Source organism: Myotis daubentonii, chromosome 8, assembly GCF_963259705.1.
Source record: "Myotis daubentonii chromosome 8, mMyoDau2.1, whole genome shotgun sequence".
Taxonomy (NCBI): Eukaryota; Metazoa; Chordata; class Mammalia; order Chiroptera; family Vespertilionidae; genus Myotis; species Myotis daubentonii.
In genome coordinates, this window is record NC_081847.1 from 83,418,113 (window position 1) to 83,439,205 (window position 21,093).

General features: G+C 51.4%; 1 protein-coding gene across 1 annotated transcript in view; it reads left to right on the plus strand.

The window, feature by feature from the left end:
* Positions 1-21,093, plus strand: part of ARK2C (arkadia (RNF111) C-terminal like ring finger ubiquitin ligase 2C) — an 83,929-nt gene that overhangs the window by 56,021 nt on the left and 6,815 nt on the right. Inside the window, exons 2-7 of the mRNA XM_059707221.1 lie at positions 9,770-10,085; positions 11,558-11,668; positions 16,663-16,792; positions 18,500-18,604; positions 18,941-19,036; positions 20,957-21,063. Coding sequence (XP_059563204.1) covers positions 9,770-10,085; positions 11,558-11,668; positions 16,663-16,792; positions 18,500-18,604; positions 18,941-19,036; positions 20,957-21,063 — 865 coding nt within the window. The remainder of the gene's footprint in view (positions 1-9,769; positions 10,086-11,557; positions 11,669-16,662; positions 16,793-18,499; positions 18,605-18,940; positions 19,037-20,956; positions 21,064-21,093) is intronic.

Below are 21,093 nucleotides of genomic sequence, written 5' to 3' on the forward strand. Positions count from 1 at the left end.
TAGGACAGTTCATCTCTGTTGCACATGGTCTCAGTCTCCAGCAGGTTAGCCTGGGCTTGTTCATATGGGCGAGAGAGAGAGAGAGAGAGAGAGAGAGAGAGAGAGAGAGAGAGAGAGAGAGACAGGAGGCCCAAGCTCACTTCCACTGCATTTTCCTGGCCAAAGTTGGTCACATGACCAAGCTCAGATTCAAGAGGTGGGAGAAACGGACCCCGCCTCTTGGTGGGAGGAGCTTCAAAGTCACCTTGCAAGGGGTGTGCCTATCTAGAGGGGAGGAATTGGAGCCACTTTGCCAGCTGTCAACTACACCATTCTTCTGGAGTCCTTGTCCTCTCTCTCTCTCCTGTTCCATGCCCAATCCATCAGCAAATCTGGTCACCACTCCATTGAACATAAATTTTGGATCCAAGAAACTATCATCTCTCTCTTGCTTCTTCCCTTTCATCCCTCTAGCTTATTCTCAACACAGTAGCCAAAGTGAGTCAAGTCTTGTCACTTCTCTGCTCAGCTGCCCTCCTTTTGCTCCTAATCTCACTCAGAGTAAAAGCTAATATCTTATAACAGCTAAGGAGGTTCTGCACCATCTGGCCTCCTGAGCCCTCAACATCTATCTCACCTAGACTCCTACCACTCCCCGCATCTTCCTCTGCTCCAACCACACTGGCCTCCAAAGTTCTTCGAAATGCCAGGCACCCTCTTACCACAGGGCCGTTGAACTTGCAGTTCAGTCTGCCTGGAAAGCTCTTCCCCTGATACCTTTATGCTCCTTCAGCTCTTCACGCAGAAGTCACCTTCTGGGAAGGCTCTCCTGGCCATCCTACCAAAAGTTAAGACATTCTCCTCACTGGTCTTCCTCCCTGCTTCTGCTGTCTCCACAGCTCTCATCATCATCATCAATAAATGGCACATCTTCTTATAGAGCTACTTATTGTCTAGACCAGTGCTGTTCAATGGAAATATAATGTAAGACACATATATAATTTAAAATTTTCTAGCAACCACATTAAAAAAATAAAAAGAAATAGGTGAAATATAGCTTAATAATGTGTATTATTTAGTTCAACATATCCAAAATTTATAATTTCAACATATAAGTTATTTGCAAAGTTGTTAGTTTTGGGGTGTGTGTGTGTGTGTGTGTGTGTGTGTGTGTGTGTGTGTATTATTTTGTTGGTGCTAAGTCTTTGAAGTTTTGTGACTATTTTAGACTGGCAGCCCATGTCAGTTTGGACTAGCAACATTTCACATACTGAACCATCATGGTGACTATCCTGGACAGTACAGAACTTGACCATAGTCCCATGAGGACAAGCATTTTTGACTTAAAGTTGCATCTATAACAGTCCCTGGCACATAATAGGTGTGCAGTAAATATTTGGTGAGTGGATAAGTCAAGTTCCAAATAAAATGCAATTGACTGATTAATACATGTGATCAATACATGAGAAAAGGACTACGTTGGGCTATCTTCATTCTCAGATGCTGGAGCAAAGCTATGAAGGGGACACATTTAGTTTTTCTCTCCCAGCCTGGCCACCTCACTCAACATCTCCATGGTTTTCCATTCTCTCTGGACAGACAGAAAGCCTTGCAGGTTCATCCACAATGAACGTTATGGATTTAACATGTGTTACTCTCTTGAAGGCATTTGCATCTTAAGCATGAATGAGAGAGAGAGAGAGAGAGAGAGAGAGAGAGAGAGAGAGAGAGAGAGAAATGCTTAATCCAAACCACTGACTTCCTCCTGAAGAATGTTTGGCTCTGGAATGCTATTACTGGACCATGTATCTCTGTGGTCCATCCCAGGAGTAGGAAGCCAGCCAGGGTGCTTCTGTTGGCAAGGAGCCCTGGGTGGCTCATTGCTGCATGCCCTGGGCACTCTCCCCTGCCTGGCATTTCACTCTAAACCATGTTGGGCTTGATGGGGACAGAGGGGACATGTGAGGACTGGGTGTTTGCTGAGCCCCATCTCTGCAGCCAGCCCTGGGCTGGGTCCAGGGGAGGATGAGAAGCATCTGTCCTCTGTGAGGCCCCTCCCTGGGTGTCTTACAGTGTCCGGTACAGGTGGGCAGATGAGGCCAGTTCTGAGACACCTCTAGCTCTGCCTTTCTCAGGCAGCTTCTCTCCCCTCCCTCTTCTCTTCCCTCTCTTCCTCTTGTTATCTCCTTCCTGCCCTCTCTTCTCTCTCCTGCCTTTCTATCTCCTCAGTATTTCATCTGATGTCCTCCCTCACTCCCTTCTCTGTCACACACACACACACACACACACGCACACACACACACACACCCGCCAGGGTGTTAGACTGAGGTGCCCATGAGCAATAATGGTTGGGAATCTAATCTAATTGCCTCTGGCTTCCTCTGAGAGCAATGGATACCCTCCCACCGATATGATTTGATTTCAGGGGCCCGGGGAGGCCGGGACTCCCACAGTGCCCAGACTCACTGGCTGCTGTCTGAAATCCCACCATCAGAACTTCATGATGTCTTCTTGCCAAAACATAACTGCTCCTGAGAAAAACCACCATCTAAACGCTTTTCCATGGCAGTTCAGAGTGGCCCTGAGAGCCAGGCTGGCAGGGCAGAGGCGCACACGAGAACTTGTAGGTCTCCTGGGGAAACGGGAGGCGGACGATGATGTTACCCTCGGTCCTGTCCACAGTGCTCACAGGGCCTTTGCATAAGTGGAACGTGTCTTGCAAACCTCAGGAGCAAGAGGCCCAGTCCAAGTGGCTTTCTGGACTCGGTCTGCCCGTTTGGGGCACCAAGCAATGTTATTGTGAGTGCCTCACCACTTTGTGAGAGCTGTTGGGGTTTGGGGATTGGCTTTTTTAAAAAACGCACTTGAGTTTTTATAGAGAATCTTAGGAGAATGTCTGACTCATGAGCTGGGAGGAACTATGCGTGGTTTACAACCAAGGCCATCAGCAAGGCAGACCACCCCCCACCCTTCCTTGGTCAGGGGGTTCTGTTCTGGCTCTGAAACTGCTTTAACTTCTGGGGTAGTGGGTTGTGATTCGCACTGACCATCTCATGGGCTCGGCCACCCCAGTCCATGTTGGACTTGCAACTGGGCCCCGACACTCATTGAAAGAATTCCCGTCTTTCTGTCAGCAGTGTTTCCAGCTCCTTTGGTTGCATTTGCTCCTCTGCCATCCGCAAACCAGTGCTGATCGCTGGGAGGCAGCTGTTTTGCATACTGCCAAGGCTTTAGCAAGATGCTCCTTCCTACATGTCCAACTGTTCATTCCATTCACTCATCCATCCATTCATCCACTCAGCCAGCACGTTTTTGCTATGTCTTAAGGTCTGTGCCGGACACCAGGGTTATAGGTGAATGAGACCGAGCCAGGTCTCGCCTTCACCGAGTGAGGTCTTCTGACCATAGAGCCTGCCATAAAATGTGCTTTTTGACTGTGGTGGGAATGCTTTTACAAACCTCATTGGCATTAGATAGAGAAAGGTATCTTCTAGGATGGATAATGCCTGGATGACTGTCCTATTACTCTCGGGGGTTTCCTAGCAGACACCACCTCCTCCCTTCCCTGGACCCTGACAGCAACTGGAGCCAAATACTGGCCCTGTGCTGCTTGCTGGAGGTTTGCTGTTTAATTGTCTCAGGCCCATGGGCAAGGAGGCTTCCTTAGGATGGAACATCAGTGTCATGAGAGTCCGGAATTCAGTTCCTTGAAGAAGTGGACGTGTTCATTTAGATCAAAGGCTGGCCCTGGGGAAGCATTCACAAAGCTGCTCTGGGTAGGAGGGGTCCCTTTGGGCATATCACTTCCTTTCCGCCTGTGTGTCCTCTATCTATCAGTCAGGGAACCAAACTATGGGGAGAGAGGAAAGCAGACCCCAGGCAGCCCAGGAGCCCAGCCAGGGAATAGGCCTCTGGGGTTGATCAGACGGTAGCAAATGAGATTAAACAGATTTACCTGGAGTAGGTAAGGAAGCAAGGAAGGACAGCCTAGGAATCTGGGCTCTGGGCAAATGGCCCACTCCCCATAGTCATCATCTCTGATATGTCTGGGTTGTAGTCAAGCAGTTAACTTATGAAGTGTACCCAGGCTCCTGGTCCCACCATTCAAGACTCCCCACGATATGCCCCTCCCCCACCTTTCCTGTATTGCCTCCCCGAGCAGCCTGCCTCAGGGTGGATCACAAAGGATGGGTTATCTAGCCACATGGAGCTTGCATGTGTCCCAGGCTGGCAGCGTGGGCCCCTGAGAGGCTCAGGAGATGCAGGAAATGGAATTCTGGGCTGTGTCAGTGCAGTGGGTAGAGGAAGCTCCTGGGGCCACACTGAGTGGAGCAGGGAGTCTGCCTCCAGACACCTACCTGTGGCTTGCATCTCCTCCTTGCACCTGTGCTCAGGCCTCCAGACATGGGCCCTGAGTACTCGGGCTTGCTCTCTCATTGCTACCTTGCTCCTTCCTCCTTCCTCCATCACCCAGGCCAGTGTTTCTGTGCCTCCATAGACCACTTTGGCCTAACCACGATCAGGCAGAAGGTGGCTGTTGCAGTGAATCTGTATCATTTCATGGTGAGCTTAGAGGGGGACCTGGAGGTGTTCTAGCCCAGCCACACTCCTCTGCTGGGCAGTTAGTTGGCCTCGCATGGGCATCCCCAGTGATGAAGAACTTTGGGGAACACAGTGACATTCTAAGAAATGTCTTCGTTATGTTGATCCAAATCTACCAAAATGAGCTGAATCCCTTTGCCTGCAGCTATTACCTGACCCGTTCTCATATCAGACACTGAGTCCTCTAACAAGTCTGGTCTCCATCACCAGAGTCCAGCTCACCGTGTCCGTGTTAATTCGAGGTGCTGGGAATCGGGGCCAGGACCCCAGAAGTTTCTTCCATCCTCTCTCATCAGTTAAACCCTGGGAAACATAGGGCCTAAACACAGCCTTTTGCGTGAGGACTTCTAGGGGCCCCATGGGATTGCCTTGCAACAGAAACACCCAATGGGCTAGAAACACCTTGGCCTCCCCCATAAAACCGGGGCTTGGCCTGGGCATTTTCTTAGGCCAGGGAGGGAACCTGGGGCCACTGGCCAAGGCGGGCCGGGCTGAGCCTATGCGTTCTTCCTCACCGCGGCCGTTCCTTGGCATCTCCCACAGGAGAGATCCAATCCCTTCCCCATGGGCCCCGGCCGCTGGTCTCTTGCCAGTTCATGGTAACTGCCTTCTGCAGGAACGAGCTTCCTCCTGGGGGTGCTTGGGAGGGGAACGAGGAGGCGGGTGGGACCACCAGGGCCTTGGCTGCCGTTTCTGGGCAGGAGGACTTCTCTTTGGGAGTACCACGTGTACATGGGTGTGGGCATATGAGGGCCTGGGTGCTTGGAGGAAGGGGGGTCTGAAATGGCAGGGGAGGGGAGAGCACTGGGACCTAGGAGGCCTGAACTCCAGCCCCAACTCAGACATAACGACCCGAGAGCACTGGGCAAGCCACCTACCTTTCCCAGCCCCGGGGTCCTCATCGTAGGGTGAAGGCTGCACGATCTCTGAGCCTTGTTCGGCTGGAATATTTGATGATCCCATGAAGAACCGTATTTCCTGAGGAGCTAATAATCTGATACTTAACATTTTTAAGATAATGGAGGTCTTTCTTCCTTTTCTTTCCTTCCTGCCCATTTTCCTCCCCCCGCCCCCTTTTCCTTCTCCTCTCTCTTCCATTCTCTCATGTCCCCCTCCCTCCCCTCTCGGAAGATTCCTAAGCCCCTCTAAGAACAAAGGACATTTACTGCACTCCTGAAAGCACCCCCTTAACCACTTATTTTTTTTAAAAAAAATATATTTCTTTATTGATTTCAGAGAGGAAGGGAGAAGGAGAGAGAGATAGAAACATCAATGATGAGAGAGAATCATTGATTGGCTGTCTCCTGCACACCCCCTACTGGGGAACGAGCCCGCAACCCAGGCATGTGCCCTCGGCCGGAATCGAACCTGGGACCCTTCAGTCCGAAGGCTGACGCTCTATCCACTGAGCCAAGCCGACTAGGGCAACCACTTATTTTTGGAGATAAAATGTGTCCACAAATAAAATGCCAAATATCACAGGCAAACGCCACCAGTCCAGCGGAGGGGGCAGTCTATCTGACTGGGAGATTACACCCGAGTTAAGATCTGTCCTGGGGAGTAGAGGTTGGACTGGATGCGACTGTAGGGTAGCAGACCAGGGGGCAGAGAATGGCCATTGTGGGCCTGGAGGCAGGCGAGGCCCTAGGGTCTGGGAGAGGAGAGTGGGAAAGTGAATCTCAACAGGCAGGAGATCTGGGTCCAGGCTGCCCAGCTGTGGGAGCCGGGGTTGTCCCAGCATTCAGTTCACAAACACCTTCCCGGGAAGATGAGGGGCCCGGACTGAAGGTGTTGGTGGCCCCAGGCAGCAGAGAGATGTCAGAGGGTGTGTGACCCGGTGCCATCAGTGTGTGTCCCATGCCTAGAAAACGGGGCCTGGAGAGTGAGATGTCCTGTCCAGGGCTGACGGTGAGGGGGACCCCTTGACCTCGAGGCAGAGCCCTCATATAGGCCACTCTGCCTGCCTCTGAAAACCGCTTTGGTGGTGGAGGCTCCCTCGCTGGCCTCTTGTGGGCAGATATTTGCTTTTCAAAAGGCTGGTTTTCTACACAACTTGGGAGCTGGAGTTCAGAAAGGAGTAACATCTGCCTCCAGCCCTCGCTTCAAGGAAGTGCTTAGCAGTGACAAGCCTGCACCTTCGGTCCCCGGTCCCTGCCAGCTAGCTGCCCCCCACCATCCTCTCTCCCACACCATCCTGGGGCCATTGCCCTCCCCCCAACCCTTCTCCCTTTCCCAAGGCCTGCTCTGCCTCCACCTGTGAGGGAGAGTGATGCTGGGTCAGTGAGCTGAGTGACCGTGGGGAACCTGACACCCTGAGAACTGCCTGGGGAGGATGGGACACGCCAGACTGGCTTCCCTGGAGACCGAGGGTTTGGTTCCCACCCTCCTCTCCCAGGGTCCCACATCCCTGGAAGGAGGGGGCCGATTTGGCCCTGGTTGACGGGTGGGCCTGCCACAGGGACTCCGGGCCGGCCTTTTGCTGGAGGCGCCCACCCTTGTCCTTGCCCCACAATGCGTCCTGTTCCTCCCTTTTCTCTTCACCCGAGGGCTCAGAGGTGGTTGCTCTCAGCCCTGGAGTCTTGAGAAGGAAGCCCCTTTACTTGGGGGTGACCGCACTTGTTCAGATGAGAAGATAGCCAGAATATTCCTGCTGCCGAGGAGGCTCTCTGCTCTGGAGAGGCCTTGGTTAAGCCTCATGGCTCTGCCTGGGCCACCGTCTCTGACATTCTGACTTCTTGGCCTGGCTCCTCTCTGCTCCTGCCCAGGCCCCCTTGGGGCTCCTCGGCACCCCTTGACTCCGTTCCCCTCATCCCCAGGCCAGAGGAAACCCCAGATGGGCCTGTGTGTCCTCTGGGTGTCCTGCACTGCCCTCCTCCTTGGGAGGTACCCTTGCTTCATTAAACGCCCTAGTTCCCTGGCTCTGCCCTCTCCCTCCCATCGACAGTTGGCCTTTAGGAAGGTCTAGACTCAAATCTCCCCTCTGTCAGTGAACCTTCCAGAGACTCGGGACCTCGTCTCTGTCACCTCCACCACCTGCCCGAAGCCCTGGGTCCAAGCCTCTGCTCCTCCCTTTCCTTCCCTGCAGCGAAGCCCCGTGGTTTCTTCCCACCCCTGATCCCTCACCCTCCAGCTGTCAGTCTGTTGGGCTCCCTGCCCACGAGCCCGGGCACCGGTGGAGCACCTCTTACGTCCCGTGTGCCAGGTGGGCATCAGGCGAGGCTCGTCCTGTGGGCTTCCCTGCCCCAGCTGCACGAGGCTTGACCTGGACCCCCCCAGCCTGCCCCACCTCCCTCAGGCCCCCGGCCTGTAGGTGCTGCTCCCAGCCAGCTCTGAGGGGGTGCTAGCAGTCACCATCCACTTCCTGAATTCTAAGATGCACGTGTTTTTCTTCATGGCGCTGAAACGGATTTGGGTCTTACACTTGACGTGTTACTTTCGTGCTTTGTTTATCTGTTTCTGGGGGACCCTTCCTTCTCCCCACTCCCTAAAAATGTCACTTGGCTCCTGGTGAACCTTGCAATCGATGGCATTTGAGCCCCGGGGAAATATAAATGGTTAGTTCTAGTATAATCGGGGACATCGGCAGATTATTTTTTAACCCAAAGGAGTAACTCTAATGGGAAAAATTGTAGGTTGTCTATTGAAGGGGCATTTGGGGATGTGAGTGTTGTTCAGACGTCACTGATCATTGGCTTGTCATGGGCCAGAGATTCCACCCATAGGACTTCACTCCTCTGGGCTTGGAGGCCAAATAGAACAGCGATTATCTGCTACTTTCGCAGACCCCACATGACACAGGGCTGCGGAGAGACGGGGGTCCCTGAATGAGTGTCTCCCGGCTTCATTATAGAGTGTCCAGTTGGGGACCCAGCCATTTTGTTGGGTGCTCCCAACCAGAAGCATCTCTAGAGCTTTTTCTGGGACCAGTTTCCAGTCGAAGGCTCTGGAGGGTGCAGGGGAGGGGCGCCTGGGTGACAGCTCTCAGAACCCAGTGGCAGAAGAGGCAGGGTTTCCAAAGATCCATTCATAGGCGTTCGCCTAACCCTCCAGTTTGAGCCTGTGCCTCGCCCTGCCCTCCTCTATTGGAGCCTCTCTGGCTCAGCTTCCCCACAAAGTGACAGGGTGAGGAGCCCCAAACTGCTTTCATATGACTAGTCATCCCGTTCTCAGCTCCACCCTCTCTCCTGCCTTCCACAGTAGCCACCGCCTCCAATTCCTGACCTTCCAGAATGCGTGCCAAGATCCTGCCCCCCCTTCTTGCTGACCATCCCTTTGGTTAGGACTTGGTTTCTGGTTTCTCATCTCTGCTAACTCCCCATCTGCTTTCCAGCTTCCAAAAATCTGCTGACACCTGTTGCCTGCTCCTGTCACCTCTCTATTCCCTCTGTCCTTGTCTGTTTGTCTGCTCTTTGCCCCTTTGCTCTCATTCCCGCGGGGTTTGGGGAGGAGCTGCACCGGCCGTGTTTAGCAGGAAGCCTCTGCAAACCTTCCTGACTGCAGTGCCGGGAGCTACAGCTTTGCTCCTGGGGAATTTGTAAGGCCTGCTTGTCATCGAGCTCAATTTTATTTAGCAAAGTAACGGAGGCCCGGTTAGATGTTGCCTGAGCCCAGCTTATTCCTAGAAATGGTTGCTTTTAAATAAATTATAATATTAGAACATACTGCTTAATTATATTGGGGTGGTTAGTTTTTCTCTTAAAACTGTATGGAAAACACCTTCTGGTTGTTTTCTCTCTGGAAACGAGGGTTCCCATGGGCGGGGTCCTGGCTAGCCAAGGCTTCAGGGAGCTCAGAGCTTGGCGAGGCCAGACACAGTGTTCTCTATGTGGCATCTATTGGAAAAGGTGGTGAGGTCAGAGGTTGCATGGGAGGAGTCTAACTCAAGAAAGCCAGTCTGCCTCAGGGATTTTTCTTAAAACCCCTTTTACAAGTGTGTTAATTTTTTTAAAGGATGCTTATCTATTCATTAAAGAAAGCATCCCTCTCTCTGCCAACATGTAAGGCACGGGCCTTTCCTTGGCGTATTAAAGATGACCAAATGGACATAAAAGCAATGACCTTGCTGTGTCCTCATGAAGGCCCGGAGTTTCAGCAGCTGCAGGAGGTGCCTGGGGCAGTGGCGGCGTCTGCGGGGGAGGGATGCAGCGCTGGTCCTCACGGGGTCTTCTCTCTGTCCTTGCCTCTCCAGGTGCCCCCTTTCAAAGGTCTCAGCATCCGCACGCTACCTCCTGCCGCCACTTCCACCTGGGCCCCCTGCAGCCGCAGCAGCTCGCGCCCGACTTCCCCCTGGCCCACCCCGTGCAGTCACAGCCGGGCCTCAGCGCCCACATGGCCCCGGCCCACCAGCACAGCGGCGCCCTGCACCAGTCCCTGACCCCGCTGCCCGCCCTGCAGTTCCAGGATGTCACAGGTCCCTCCTTCCTACCTCAGGCCCTGCACCAGCAATACCTCCTGCAGCAGCAGCTCCTGGAAGCCCAGCACCGCAGGCTCGTCTCGCACCCCAGGTGGGTGCTTCCTGGTGGCCGGTGGGGCTGGGGTGGGACCCAGGGCAGTCACTACGCAGCCCCTAAGTGGGTCTGTGCCGAGGCCGCTTTTGCTCAGTTAGACGAGAGGGATTCATTCAGGCAGTGGGAGCTGCCTGGACTCCACAGGGCTCCCTCGGTAGCCAGTGTGCATCCCTGTCACATTGCCCAGGTAAGTAAGGGACGGGAGCTGGGCAGCTGGTGGTCACTGATGCTTGCCGTGGAAGGTTGCACCTTGTGGGAGATTTGACTGGGCACCCTCCATGTCCCCCCTAGCTTCCTGGTCACCTGGTTCTAAGACCCAAGATCCCTAAGGAATAACCAAAGGACATGCTGGTTCCACCCTGCCTTCAAAGAGCCCCTGGTCTGTTGGAGAGACCGGCTATGAACCAGATGGAGAGTAAAGTCAGACATCAGTAGCCTAAAGGTCTGAAGGCGCCGGGGAACCCTGGGCAAATCGCTTCCTTCACGAGCCTCAACTGTCACGAGAAAGAGTTGGACTAGCTCAGTGGTCCTCAAGCTTCTGTGTTTATGGTTAGGACTATTGATACGTATTAGAAATTAAAACAGAAATTTAAAAAATACTTATTAATTCATTTAAAAATAACCACAAACTCATTATATGTTAACACCAATAATACATTTTTGAAAACTAGTTATATATTAATGTGGTAAGAAGATTGACCCCTTTTCTTTTTTAGAACATATTTGCAAATCTCTTCAAAGCCTGGCTTAGTAGGAGACAGCTGTGTTCTCACGTCGGCTTCTGTTGCAAATCACATGTCACACAGTCACTGGGAATCTCCAGTGCTCACTTGTGAGAGAATGAAAAAGGAAATAACCTCATAGAAGGATTAGGAACATAGTTTTGAGCTCCTAACCCCTATGGAGGATTCCCAGGGGCGCGGCAGCACACTTTGATAACCTCTTGGCTAGATGCTCTCTAAGGCCATAAGCATCCCTAACTGAAGGGGTGAGTGCTGTATGGGGTCAGAGGGAGGAGGGGTCACCATGACTGGGTTGTTCAGGGGGGCCTTCCTGTAGGAGGTAGCTTTGACCTGGGCTGTCAAAGCTGGGAAGAGTGTGAAGAAGGGTCAAGGGGGGAACAGAGGGTGCACAGAGTGGGAGAGCCTGCAGGAGGCAGATCTGAGTGTCCTGAAGACAGCCCACCAAGGACAACGGAAGTAGGAGAGGGAGCAGAAGAGACAGGGAGCTGGGAGGGGCAGGTGACCTGCAGCAGACAAACCCAGGAAGAGGCCTCAGTACTGTGGGCAGCCCGACAGATCAGGAATGTCTGAGTTCCTGGCTGCTGTCCAGCTGGGACGCTTCCTCAGAGTTTGGGACGAGGGGCCGAGCTCCTGCTCTGTAGGCTGGCTGGGACTGCTCAGAGCTGCTGGGAGCTGGGCTGGCCTGGGCAGCCCTGACGCCATCGGCCTCCTTCCCTTCTGGTGCAGGCGGAGTCAGGAGCGTGTGTCTGTCCACCCCCACCGACTCTACCCCAGCTTCGACTTCGGCCACCAACTCCAGACACCTCAGCCCAGGTATTTGGCTGAGGGCACTGACTGGTGAGTCTTTCCGGTCCCTGGGAGAGGGATGGAGGGTGAGTGGTCTTCCCCAACCCATGGAGTTTCTGTTTCCTTCCCTTGAGTGGTGCAGGAGGCCTGGTCCTCACGCCCCAGACTGTGCCCCTGTCCCCAGCCACCCTCAGGACCAAATGGTCCTCACCAGGTCTGGTCCTGACAGTTAGCTCGGATGTGGTTGGGCGCCCATGATCCCAGATGAGGCTCAGGGCTCCTGCTCCTGCAGGGGAGGTGGGGGCAGAGATACAAAACATTTGCTAAGCTCAATGCGGGCTAGGAAGCAGTGGTGCTTGGGAGGAGGGCAGAAAGAAGAGTCAGGGAAGGCTTCCTGGAGAGGGTGAACCTCAAGGAGGCCACAGAGAAGACCCAGGGCATGCCAGCAAGGAGACAGCCAGCCAGATTGGAGGCAAGGACTCCGGGGAGAACCTGGGGAGAGGGGTTGAGGTGGTGTAGGCGCTGGGCCGCTGTGAAGGCTTCCTGCCATTTCCTGCACATGGGACGGAGGTCTTTGTTGCCCTGGGATGTAGTGTTGCTTGGTTTTGGATCCTGGGTCCCACCAAACTCTCTGTTCTAGCTCAGGAGAGGGCTGATCTAAACTCAGGTTGGATCTGAACTCCCAAACACTTGAAAAGCTCATGCAGTTCCCTGAAGTAGTTAGAGGTAAAGGGCATCATGCCTGAAACTTATTTTTAAATTAGATCAGAAAAAAATTTCATAAGAGAAGTATATGTGTGTGTGAGGGGGGGCGATAGGAAGGGAGGGAGAGAGAGAGAAAGAGAGTAAAATAGTAAACTGTTACCACTTGGGGAATCTGGGTGAAGGGTATCCAGGAATTTTTTGTGCTATTCTTAACTTTGAGGCAAAAAACTTCTTTTTAAAGAATGTAGAAACATATATACAAAATAACAGAAAAACCTCAACGGGAAGGATAGACTAAACAAAAAGATGTGCAGTGGTGTCATTTCTCAGCCAGTTAGTCACGCAGACTGGCTCCGTCCAGGGCTGCTCTGGGAGCACCTAGGCCTGGGCACCGAGGAATGATTCCGAAGGATAGCGCTGGTTGATTGACGGCCCACTGTGCTCCCAAGACAGGAAATGGTTGTTTCAACCTGCTCTGCTGTCCCCGGCCCCTGCTGGTTCTCAGGTACATTCTGTCAAATTGAACACGCCCCGTAAAGACAGATTGCAGACGGCCGACTTCAGCGCAGCCTTTTCTAATTAGCAGATTCAAATCAGGGAGATTTAATTGCAGTTTGGATTGAATTCTGTCCCTCAGCATCCCGTCAACCCAATCTATTTCAATCCGGCCCACATGGGCACCCAGAGCCCTTGCACACCCTGAGCAGTCCGAGCAAACACAGGGGGTCCTGCGTGGCGAGTGGGACTGGACAGGTGACACAGGTGAGAGTCGTGGAGAGAAGTCCGGGAGGAGCAGCTGGGCACTGCCCTTGGCCACTTTGATTATTTAGCAAATCTCCTCCCCTTCCTCCCTCTTTTCAATCCCTCTGCATTCCTGACCCCTGCTGGTCTGGGGAAGCATAAAGACTGAGGCCCAGAGGCTGGTCCGTGCCCCAGCAGGGGCCGCTGGGAGGCCCGTCCTGAGCCCACCTGAGCCCACTCTTGGGCCCTTTCTCCCTGTTCAGTCCCCACTTCCCAAGTAGGAAGCGCTTTCCAGAGGAGGAGGCGACCCTTTCTCCCCCCTTGTAATTAGCTCTGCTCCACAAGGGCCAGCTTCCTGTGAGTGACAGAGGCCCTTTTGTGATCATGCTGATGGCATCCTGCCCCTCTTTTCCAGGGAGGCCTCTCCTGCCAGGAGAAGCGCGGTCTGGAAATGAGATGGCAGGAAATGAATTCTAGGAGGGCTACTCCTACCTCCTCGAGGAGCCCTGGAGGGGAGGTGGGGAGAGTGTGTCTGCAATCCCTCTCCACCCCCTTTTCCGTTAGAGAAGCATCAGAAACCACTGAATTCTGCCCTAAATTATTTCAGGAATTAAGACACCTCACCTGTCCTTGTCTAGCCCCGGCCTTTTCCTCTTCCTTGAGGATATTTTAATTCTACTCAAGCAGCTTCTCTCAACCAGGATGCATGCTCCCTTTCTGGCCGTGGCCCGGTAACCTGACCTTGACCTTGAGCCACCACTCTAGCGTCTCCATCCTTATCATGCTCCCTCTATGACTTAATCCTGGCTCTGTGGTTCCAACTCTGGCCCCCGGTGCAGACAGCACCCGGCTCTACCGCCCACCCCTGGCCCTGCCCAGCGGAGACATCCAGGCACCTGGACCTGAGAAGGAAGGTGGGCGAGGACAAGAGCCTCCTCCTATCCTGCTGCAGGCAGCTCTGCCTCACAGCCTCCCGGCTCACACTTTCTGAGCAAGCTCCGTGCAAAGGACATAAGGTTCAGCGGGGCAACCAGACTGCTCCACGCTCCAAGGCCACTGGCAGCGGAAGACAAAGTTGAGGCTGATGTTTAGACGCAGCTGATAAAACTGGTGCTTTGAGACAATGTCCATGGAAATCTCCAGGGCACTGTTCTGAGCGACCCGGTGGCTCAGGCCTTTGGGGTGTTTCTATGACTCCTTTCAAAACTCAGCCGTGTTCTCACAGGCCAGTGGCAACAGCAGGAAGGCGGCGGGCACCTCTTCTCCAAGGGCTGACGTCTCCTGGGCCGAAGACCCGACCCAGGCTCTTTTGGGGTCCGAGCAGCATCCGCTGTTCAGGGATCCTGGGGTTAGGAAGGCATCTTCTGATGAGATGAGAAGAGGGAATCCCAGAGCCTCTCCAGGCCCAACCCGGGCAGATCATCCCTTTCCCCGAAGGCCGAGGTGCTTCTCCACCCAGCATTTTTGGATTTGGAGCAACTCTGCTCCGAGTTCCTTGCGACTTTGCTTTCGCAGAATTCTCTGGACGTGTCTTTGCTGCTTTGACTAGGCTGGGTCCCCTGAGACTGCAAAGAGTCAGAGTTTCGGCCACAGGAGGGTGCCCCGTGGAACTCCCTCACCGATGCAGGTCAGGGGATAAGCTCGGACAAGGGTCAGAAACCCTGGTGACGCTAACTGGCTAGCCAAGGAACATGGGAAAGGCCAATTTTCAGGCCAACGAGAGGTCTGAAGAAACAGGGGCCGGTTGCTCAGTGGTTAGAGCGCCGGCCTGCCGACTGAAGAGTTTCAGGTTTGATTCCTGGTCAAGGGCACATATCTCAGTTGCATGCTCAACCACTGGCCCCAGTTGGGGCTCATGCAGGAGACAACTAATCGATACGTCTCTCACACATCAATGTTTCTCTCTCTCTCTCTCTCTCTCCCCAAACTCCTTCCCCTCCACTCTCTCTAAAAAAATTCAATGGAATAATATCCTCAGGAGAAGTTTAAAAGAAAAAGAAAGAAAGGAACAGGGGCTGGACTACTAAATTTCTAAGTTTGCTTCTGACTGGCTCCAAGAATTTAACTTTTGAGGGGTGAAGGGGGTGAAGGGTGATGGAAGAAGATTTGACTTTGGATGGCGGGCATACAGTGCAATATACAGATCTGATATCATAGAAATCTACAGCTAAAATCTATATGATCAATGTCACCCCACATATTTAAGGAAAAAAAAAGAGTTCAACTTATTTCCCAAAGGACATACTTATCAGGAGTTGTTTCATGGATCCAGGCTAGTATATATAGAAAATCTAGGAATATATACATTATAGATGTATCATGGCTGGAAGCAGAAATCAGGTATTTTTTCTGTAGTTCCCCTGATCTGGATTCTGCTGGTCACACTCTGGTGGTATCGCTTACAATGTTCCTCGGTGTCCTATTTCCCCACAGGCCAAGGTTTGAGCAGATTTTGGTCCAGCTCTTACTTTTTGGCAAAAATACTTTAAAGGTGGTGTTGTTTTTTCCAGCAGAAGCTGGTTGTCTCTCCTTTTGAGATGTTAGTAGCCATTGACGATCCTTGCCTGCCAGATCCTTTATTTCTTTAGGACATAAAAAAAGGAGTTCAATCATTCCTTACTCATTTATTAGCCAGAAAAATTTTATAAGAGAAATTTCCCTTCATCAACTACTTGGCTACCCTGAAGTACAGTTAATAGAACAAAGACAAGATAAATGGTTGTCGGCCCCCCACACCGCCCCGCCCCACCACCACCACTTTATTTACTAGTTTTCAAAATGCAGAGTTGGTTCCTTAGCATTCTTCAAAGGGACCAGTCTTCTTTAGGGTCACTTCACCTTGTGGATTTGTACCTGTCTGATGTGTTTCAATCTATTGTATTTATGCTCATGGACATGCAAATTGTCCAAACTCTGGCCAGTGTCCACCTCTTCTGGATGGTTTTGACATGACCCTGGTAGTGTTTTCAGTTACGATAAAATGTTTCACTCAATCTCATTTTGCACATTTTATGCTCCAGACCTGAAATTATCCATTTCCCCAAGGAGCCCTGGTTCCTTTTCAGTTGCATTAATGGATCAATTTTTAAGTAAAATAAATTTTCCTATACTTTTAGGAGCGAGGTGGGGATGGGGTCCAGGGTAACAGGTCCCGACTCACAGAAACTGAGGTCCTCTTCTCTTGTTTGCTCCAAGTGGTTGAAGTATGGCCTCTACCCCCTCCACTATATTTGGACCTTGTCTTTGCTCCGCATCCCTGACCAGCTCTATCTGGATTTTTCTTTTAGCATTTCTCTCAGGGGGCGTGCTGTGTCCTGGAAGGGTGCTTAGGTGCACTCGTTTCAAAAGGTTATATGAGGTCTTGGCTGTTCTAGCCCCTTCAGACCTTGCAGAGCTCTTACTTCTCTGAGTCTCATTTCCGTCTGTAAAGAGAGGGGACGGGTGACTGAGGTCCAGCTTCTTGCAGCTCTGGCTGTTTGTGATTCTGGTTCTCCACCATGGGCTTGATGTCTGAGGTCTCTTCGGTAACCCCATGGCTGAGTACTCCCCCCCCCCCTGGCCCCGCACCCGCCGTGGCTCATGTGGCCGTGTCCCCGCAGGGATCTCAGTGTGGACGCCAGCTTGAGCCCTGCTCAGTTCCAGGTGCGGCCCATCCTTCAGCACTATCAGCATTACCTAGCGACGCCTCGAATGCACCACTTTCCCAGAAACTCCTCCTCCACGCAGATGGTGAGTGAGGGGGCTCTGCCAGGAACAGACTCCTGTTGCCTGTTGGGGGACATGGCGGGCTGAGGCCTGCAGCTCCCTGGTGTCCTACTCCCTGTGCTCTGTTCCTCTGTGTGTCTCGCTCCCAGGCAGGCCAACTGCTCCCCTCCCCTCCCGACTCTTACTCCCTGACTTGAGAGCACCTGTTGCACGAGAAGCTCGTACTGCTGAAAGGCCTGGGTGGGCAATGGAGGGTGGAAGGGGGTAGTTGCAGGTGTGGGGAAAGGCTCAGGGCTAAGAGCAAGCAGGGTGGGCTCTGGACCCTGTACGACTGCGCTTAGTTCATTTCTCAGCGTCAGTGCCTGCCTGGGTGTTAGTTCACTTACCTGTGAAATGGGATGAAATGGGGTGAAGACACCTGCCTGGCCCATCTCACAGGACTGGTGTGAGGAACATAAGAGACCCAAGGGGTGGCCTGGCTGCGGATCCAGTCAGCTTCCTGCAGGGGCTGGGCTTCTCTTCGCTGCCGGGTGCTGAGTCTGCAAAAGGATCAGGTTCCGTTTGGGGGCATTGCAAGCTGCACGCAATGAAGGTGAAGATGTTTCATTAAACTAACAACAACAATAATAATGTAGCAAAGGACTGAAAATCGTCTTATTCCCAGGCAGCTTCTTCACGTTGCTTCCCCGAAGCACAATTCCAGCCTGCCAGTCCTTGCCTCTGCCTTTAACCACTCAGCACCTCAGTCTCCTTGACTGTAAAATGAGGGGCGTGGGCCAGTAATCTCAGCAGTCTTTCAGCCCTGAGGTCCTATGGTTCCTGTTATAAAGCACCATTTACCGAGAATTAAAGCTAGCACTTATTGAGCACTTACTGCATACCAGGCACTGTTCTAAGCAATTTAAATGAATTATTTAAGCCTCTCGATAACTCCACAAGAAGAGGTAATATCCCTATTTTACAGATTAGCAAACCGAGGCATAGAGAGGTTAAGTAGCAGGCCAGGGCCATACAGTGACTAAGACGAGGAGCTACTAGTATGCTGGACACCTGGCCCTCGGACTCACACCTGGGTCGGGGCCAGGTGAGTGAGGCAGCACCAAACAAGTACAGGGGCAGATCCTCTCTGTATTGAAAAATTTGACATTTTGTTCATTACAGATATTTTATATTAATTTTGATTTTTTAAAAAAATGTTGCAATTATTATTTGTCTCGATCACAATGCCCCCTTAAATGTTGTGCCCTCACTTGCCCCACCTGGGTCAGACAATGTGGAGTCAAGGGGGAGGGAACTGACTCTGCCCCCACTTCCCCACAACTGCCTGGGTTTGAAATGGTGGTTCTGCCGCTTGGTTGTATAAGTTGGGCCACTTACTAAATGTGCCCGAGTCTCATTTACCCTATCAGTAAAATGGGGATGGTAATTGCATCCTCATTACAAATCCGATGAGATCATTAAATTAGTTAACTATCCGAAGGGCTTAGAACAGTACCTGGCATGGAGTAAATGCCCCATCAGGCCAGGTGTTACCTATTGATTTTGTTATTCGTTCTGGGGCTGGCCCAGCAGAGGCTTGGTTCTTGTGGAAGTGAGGGAGACCAGAAGCAGGAAAAAGGACACTTCTGCCACAGTTTCTCAGGGGGTGCAGATTGGCGGTTATGGGAGGAGGAGTCGGGCGCTGGGATCATGAAGGCTTGAATCCTATCTGAGGCATTTTCTCCCCAACAGGTTGTCCATGAAATCCGAAACTACCCTTACCCTCAGCTTCACTTCCTTGCTCTCCAGGGACTGAACCCCAGCAGACACATCTCTGCTGTGCGGGAGAGCTATGAGGTACGCCTGCCCCCTCTGTCTGGGAATCCTCTGGCCAGCTTGGCTCCAGTGGGGTTGGTGGAGAAGCTGTTATCATTCATCACTGCCCTTTATCGTGTCCTCTCTCCTTTTCCCCTGCTGGTGGGTAGGGAGTGAGTGGGGCAGGAGGAGCCTTGGGGTTGAGAGGAAGAGAAAGAAAATGAGAGCAAGTAAAGATATTTTGTTCTTTCAGACTAGTTCTTCTGAATGGCTGTGTGAATGCTTCCTGCTAACATCTGTCAGTGTCTCTCCTTCTCATCACATGTGTACGTGTGCCTTTGCACATGAGTGCACATGTCCACACTTTTCTCTTTGCAGGAGCTGCTGCAGCTTGAGGACAGGTTGGGAAATGTGACTCGAGGAGCTGTACAGAACACCATTGAGAGGTTCACCTTCCCCCACAAGTACAAGAAGGTGAGTCATCCAGCAGGCCAGCATGTATAGTAGGGGTGAGGGGGGGGAGGATATAGGTTGACTTTGGCCTGGTTGTCCACAGAGGGGCACACTCCAAAATCTAGAAGCCTTTTCTCTGATTAGATGCTCTGAAGCAGCAATACCTTCCCAGGTTTTATCCTTTGCCTCTGTCAGGTGTAACTAGGAGGGGATATGGTGGCCTCTTATTAATAAGGGACGAGGCTGGGTATGTGTGTGCATGTGGACTTGTGAGTTGGTATATTAGGAAGGTGTACAGGGAAATGAATGTTAGTATCTGAGTGGGGGGAGCAAGGGGAGTGCCTACACAGAAGGCTAAGACTTGCCTTAGAATAGAATCCCAACTCCAGTCTCACATGTAGACAAATGGACAACTAAGGATTCAGAGCAGCATTTTCAATTCTCATGAGCATTAAGAGCATCTGGGGAGCTTTTAAAGCCACATATTCACAGGCTCTACCCTAAGCCTACAGAGGTAGATTCTCCAGAATTGTTGCCAGGAATCTAAGTTTAAAATTTTTTAGATTAAATTAAAAAATTTAAAAGCAACTAAGATGTCCCTCAATAAGTGAATGGGCAAACTGTGGTTCATTCAATACAATGGAATATTATTTCATGATAACAAGAAATGAACTATTAAGCCATAAAAAGACATGAAGGACTGGAAATGCATATTACAAAGTGGAAGAAGCCAGCATAAAAAGGCTGCATACTGTATGATTCCAACTACATACCATTCCGGAAAAAGCAAAACTAAAGACAATAAAAAGATCAGTTATTGCCAGGGGCCTCAGGAGAGGGAGGAAAGAATGAATAGGTGATTCCCCTGGGCAGTGACACTATTTTTAAGGCAGTGACACTATTTTGTATGTAATGGTGGACACATGACAATATGCATTTGTCAAAACACGAAAGGCTATTTAACACAAAGAGTAAACCCTAATGTAAACCAGAAGACTTCAGTTAACAGTAGTGTATCACTATTGGTTCATCAGTTGCAACAAATGCATTACACTAAGGCGAGATGGAAATAATAGGGCAAACTGCATATGTTGAGAGGCAGAGGGAAGAGGGAGCACACTATATTTTCTGTTCAATTTTTATGTAAATTAAAACTGCTCTAAAAATATAGTCTGATATGATGACAAATAAATAAAAATTTAAAAATCTAAGAATTAAAAGCTTGACAATCATTGAGAATCTTAGAGCAGGAACATACTCATTGTGGTTAAGCCAGAGCCCATCTTCAGCTCCTCATAATAGACATTTGTAAGTAGAAGAAGGAATAAAGGAAGGAAGAGAGGGAGAGAGGGAGGAAGGAAGGAAGGAAGGAAGGAAGGAAGGAAGGAAGGATGGATGGAAGGAACAGAAGGAGGGGAGAAGGAGTCAGGGAGGGAGGAAGGAAGGAAAACTAAATGAATGAATGCGTGGATGGATGGATGAATGAAGCATGCTGGACCTGAAAGTGGAGGAGAAGGCTGGAGACAGGGATCTAGGTTGGAAAGGGTGTAAGGAAGAGTAAACAGGATAAGGGAAAGCAGAAAAGGTGAAGCTGTTTATGCACAGCCAACATTTTGCAAAGGATTGATTCATTGGTATCCAATTCCTTTCCAAACTCTATGCTCCTAGGGCAGTGTAAAGTTTATGCCTGGGACATGAATTGTCTGGAACAACGATAATAAAGTTCATTTGGCTTTAACCCTCTATATTCTGCAGCAAGGAGGAGGGGTGGAGATTAGGCAGGGAGAAGGGCCTGGGAAGAGCATAGAAGTCTAGGTATAACTTAGGAGCTTACAAAGAGACTGCCTCACTGGGGGAGGGAGGTGGGGAAAGAGCCTGCAAGGGCCAAGACCACCAGGTGAGTCTGCTCTAGATAACATGCTCCTCCTTTGTTTCTCCCAGAGAAGACCCCAGAATGGCAAGGGCAAGAAGGAAGAGGGGGAGGAGTCAGACACTGATGAGAAATGCACAATTTGTCTGTCTATGCTGGAGGATGGAGAAGATGTGAGGTAGGAGGCGAGCCTCTTGGATTCCATCTC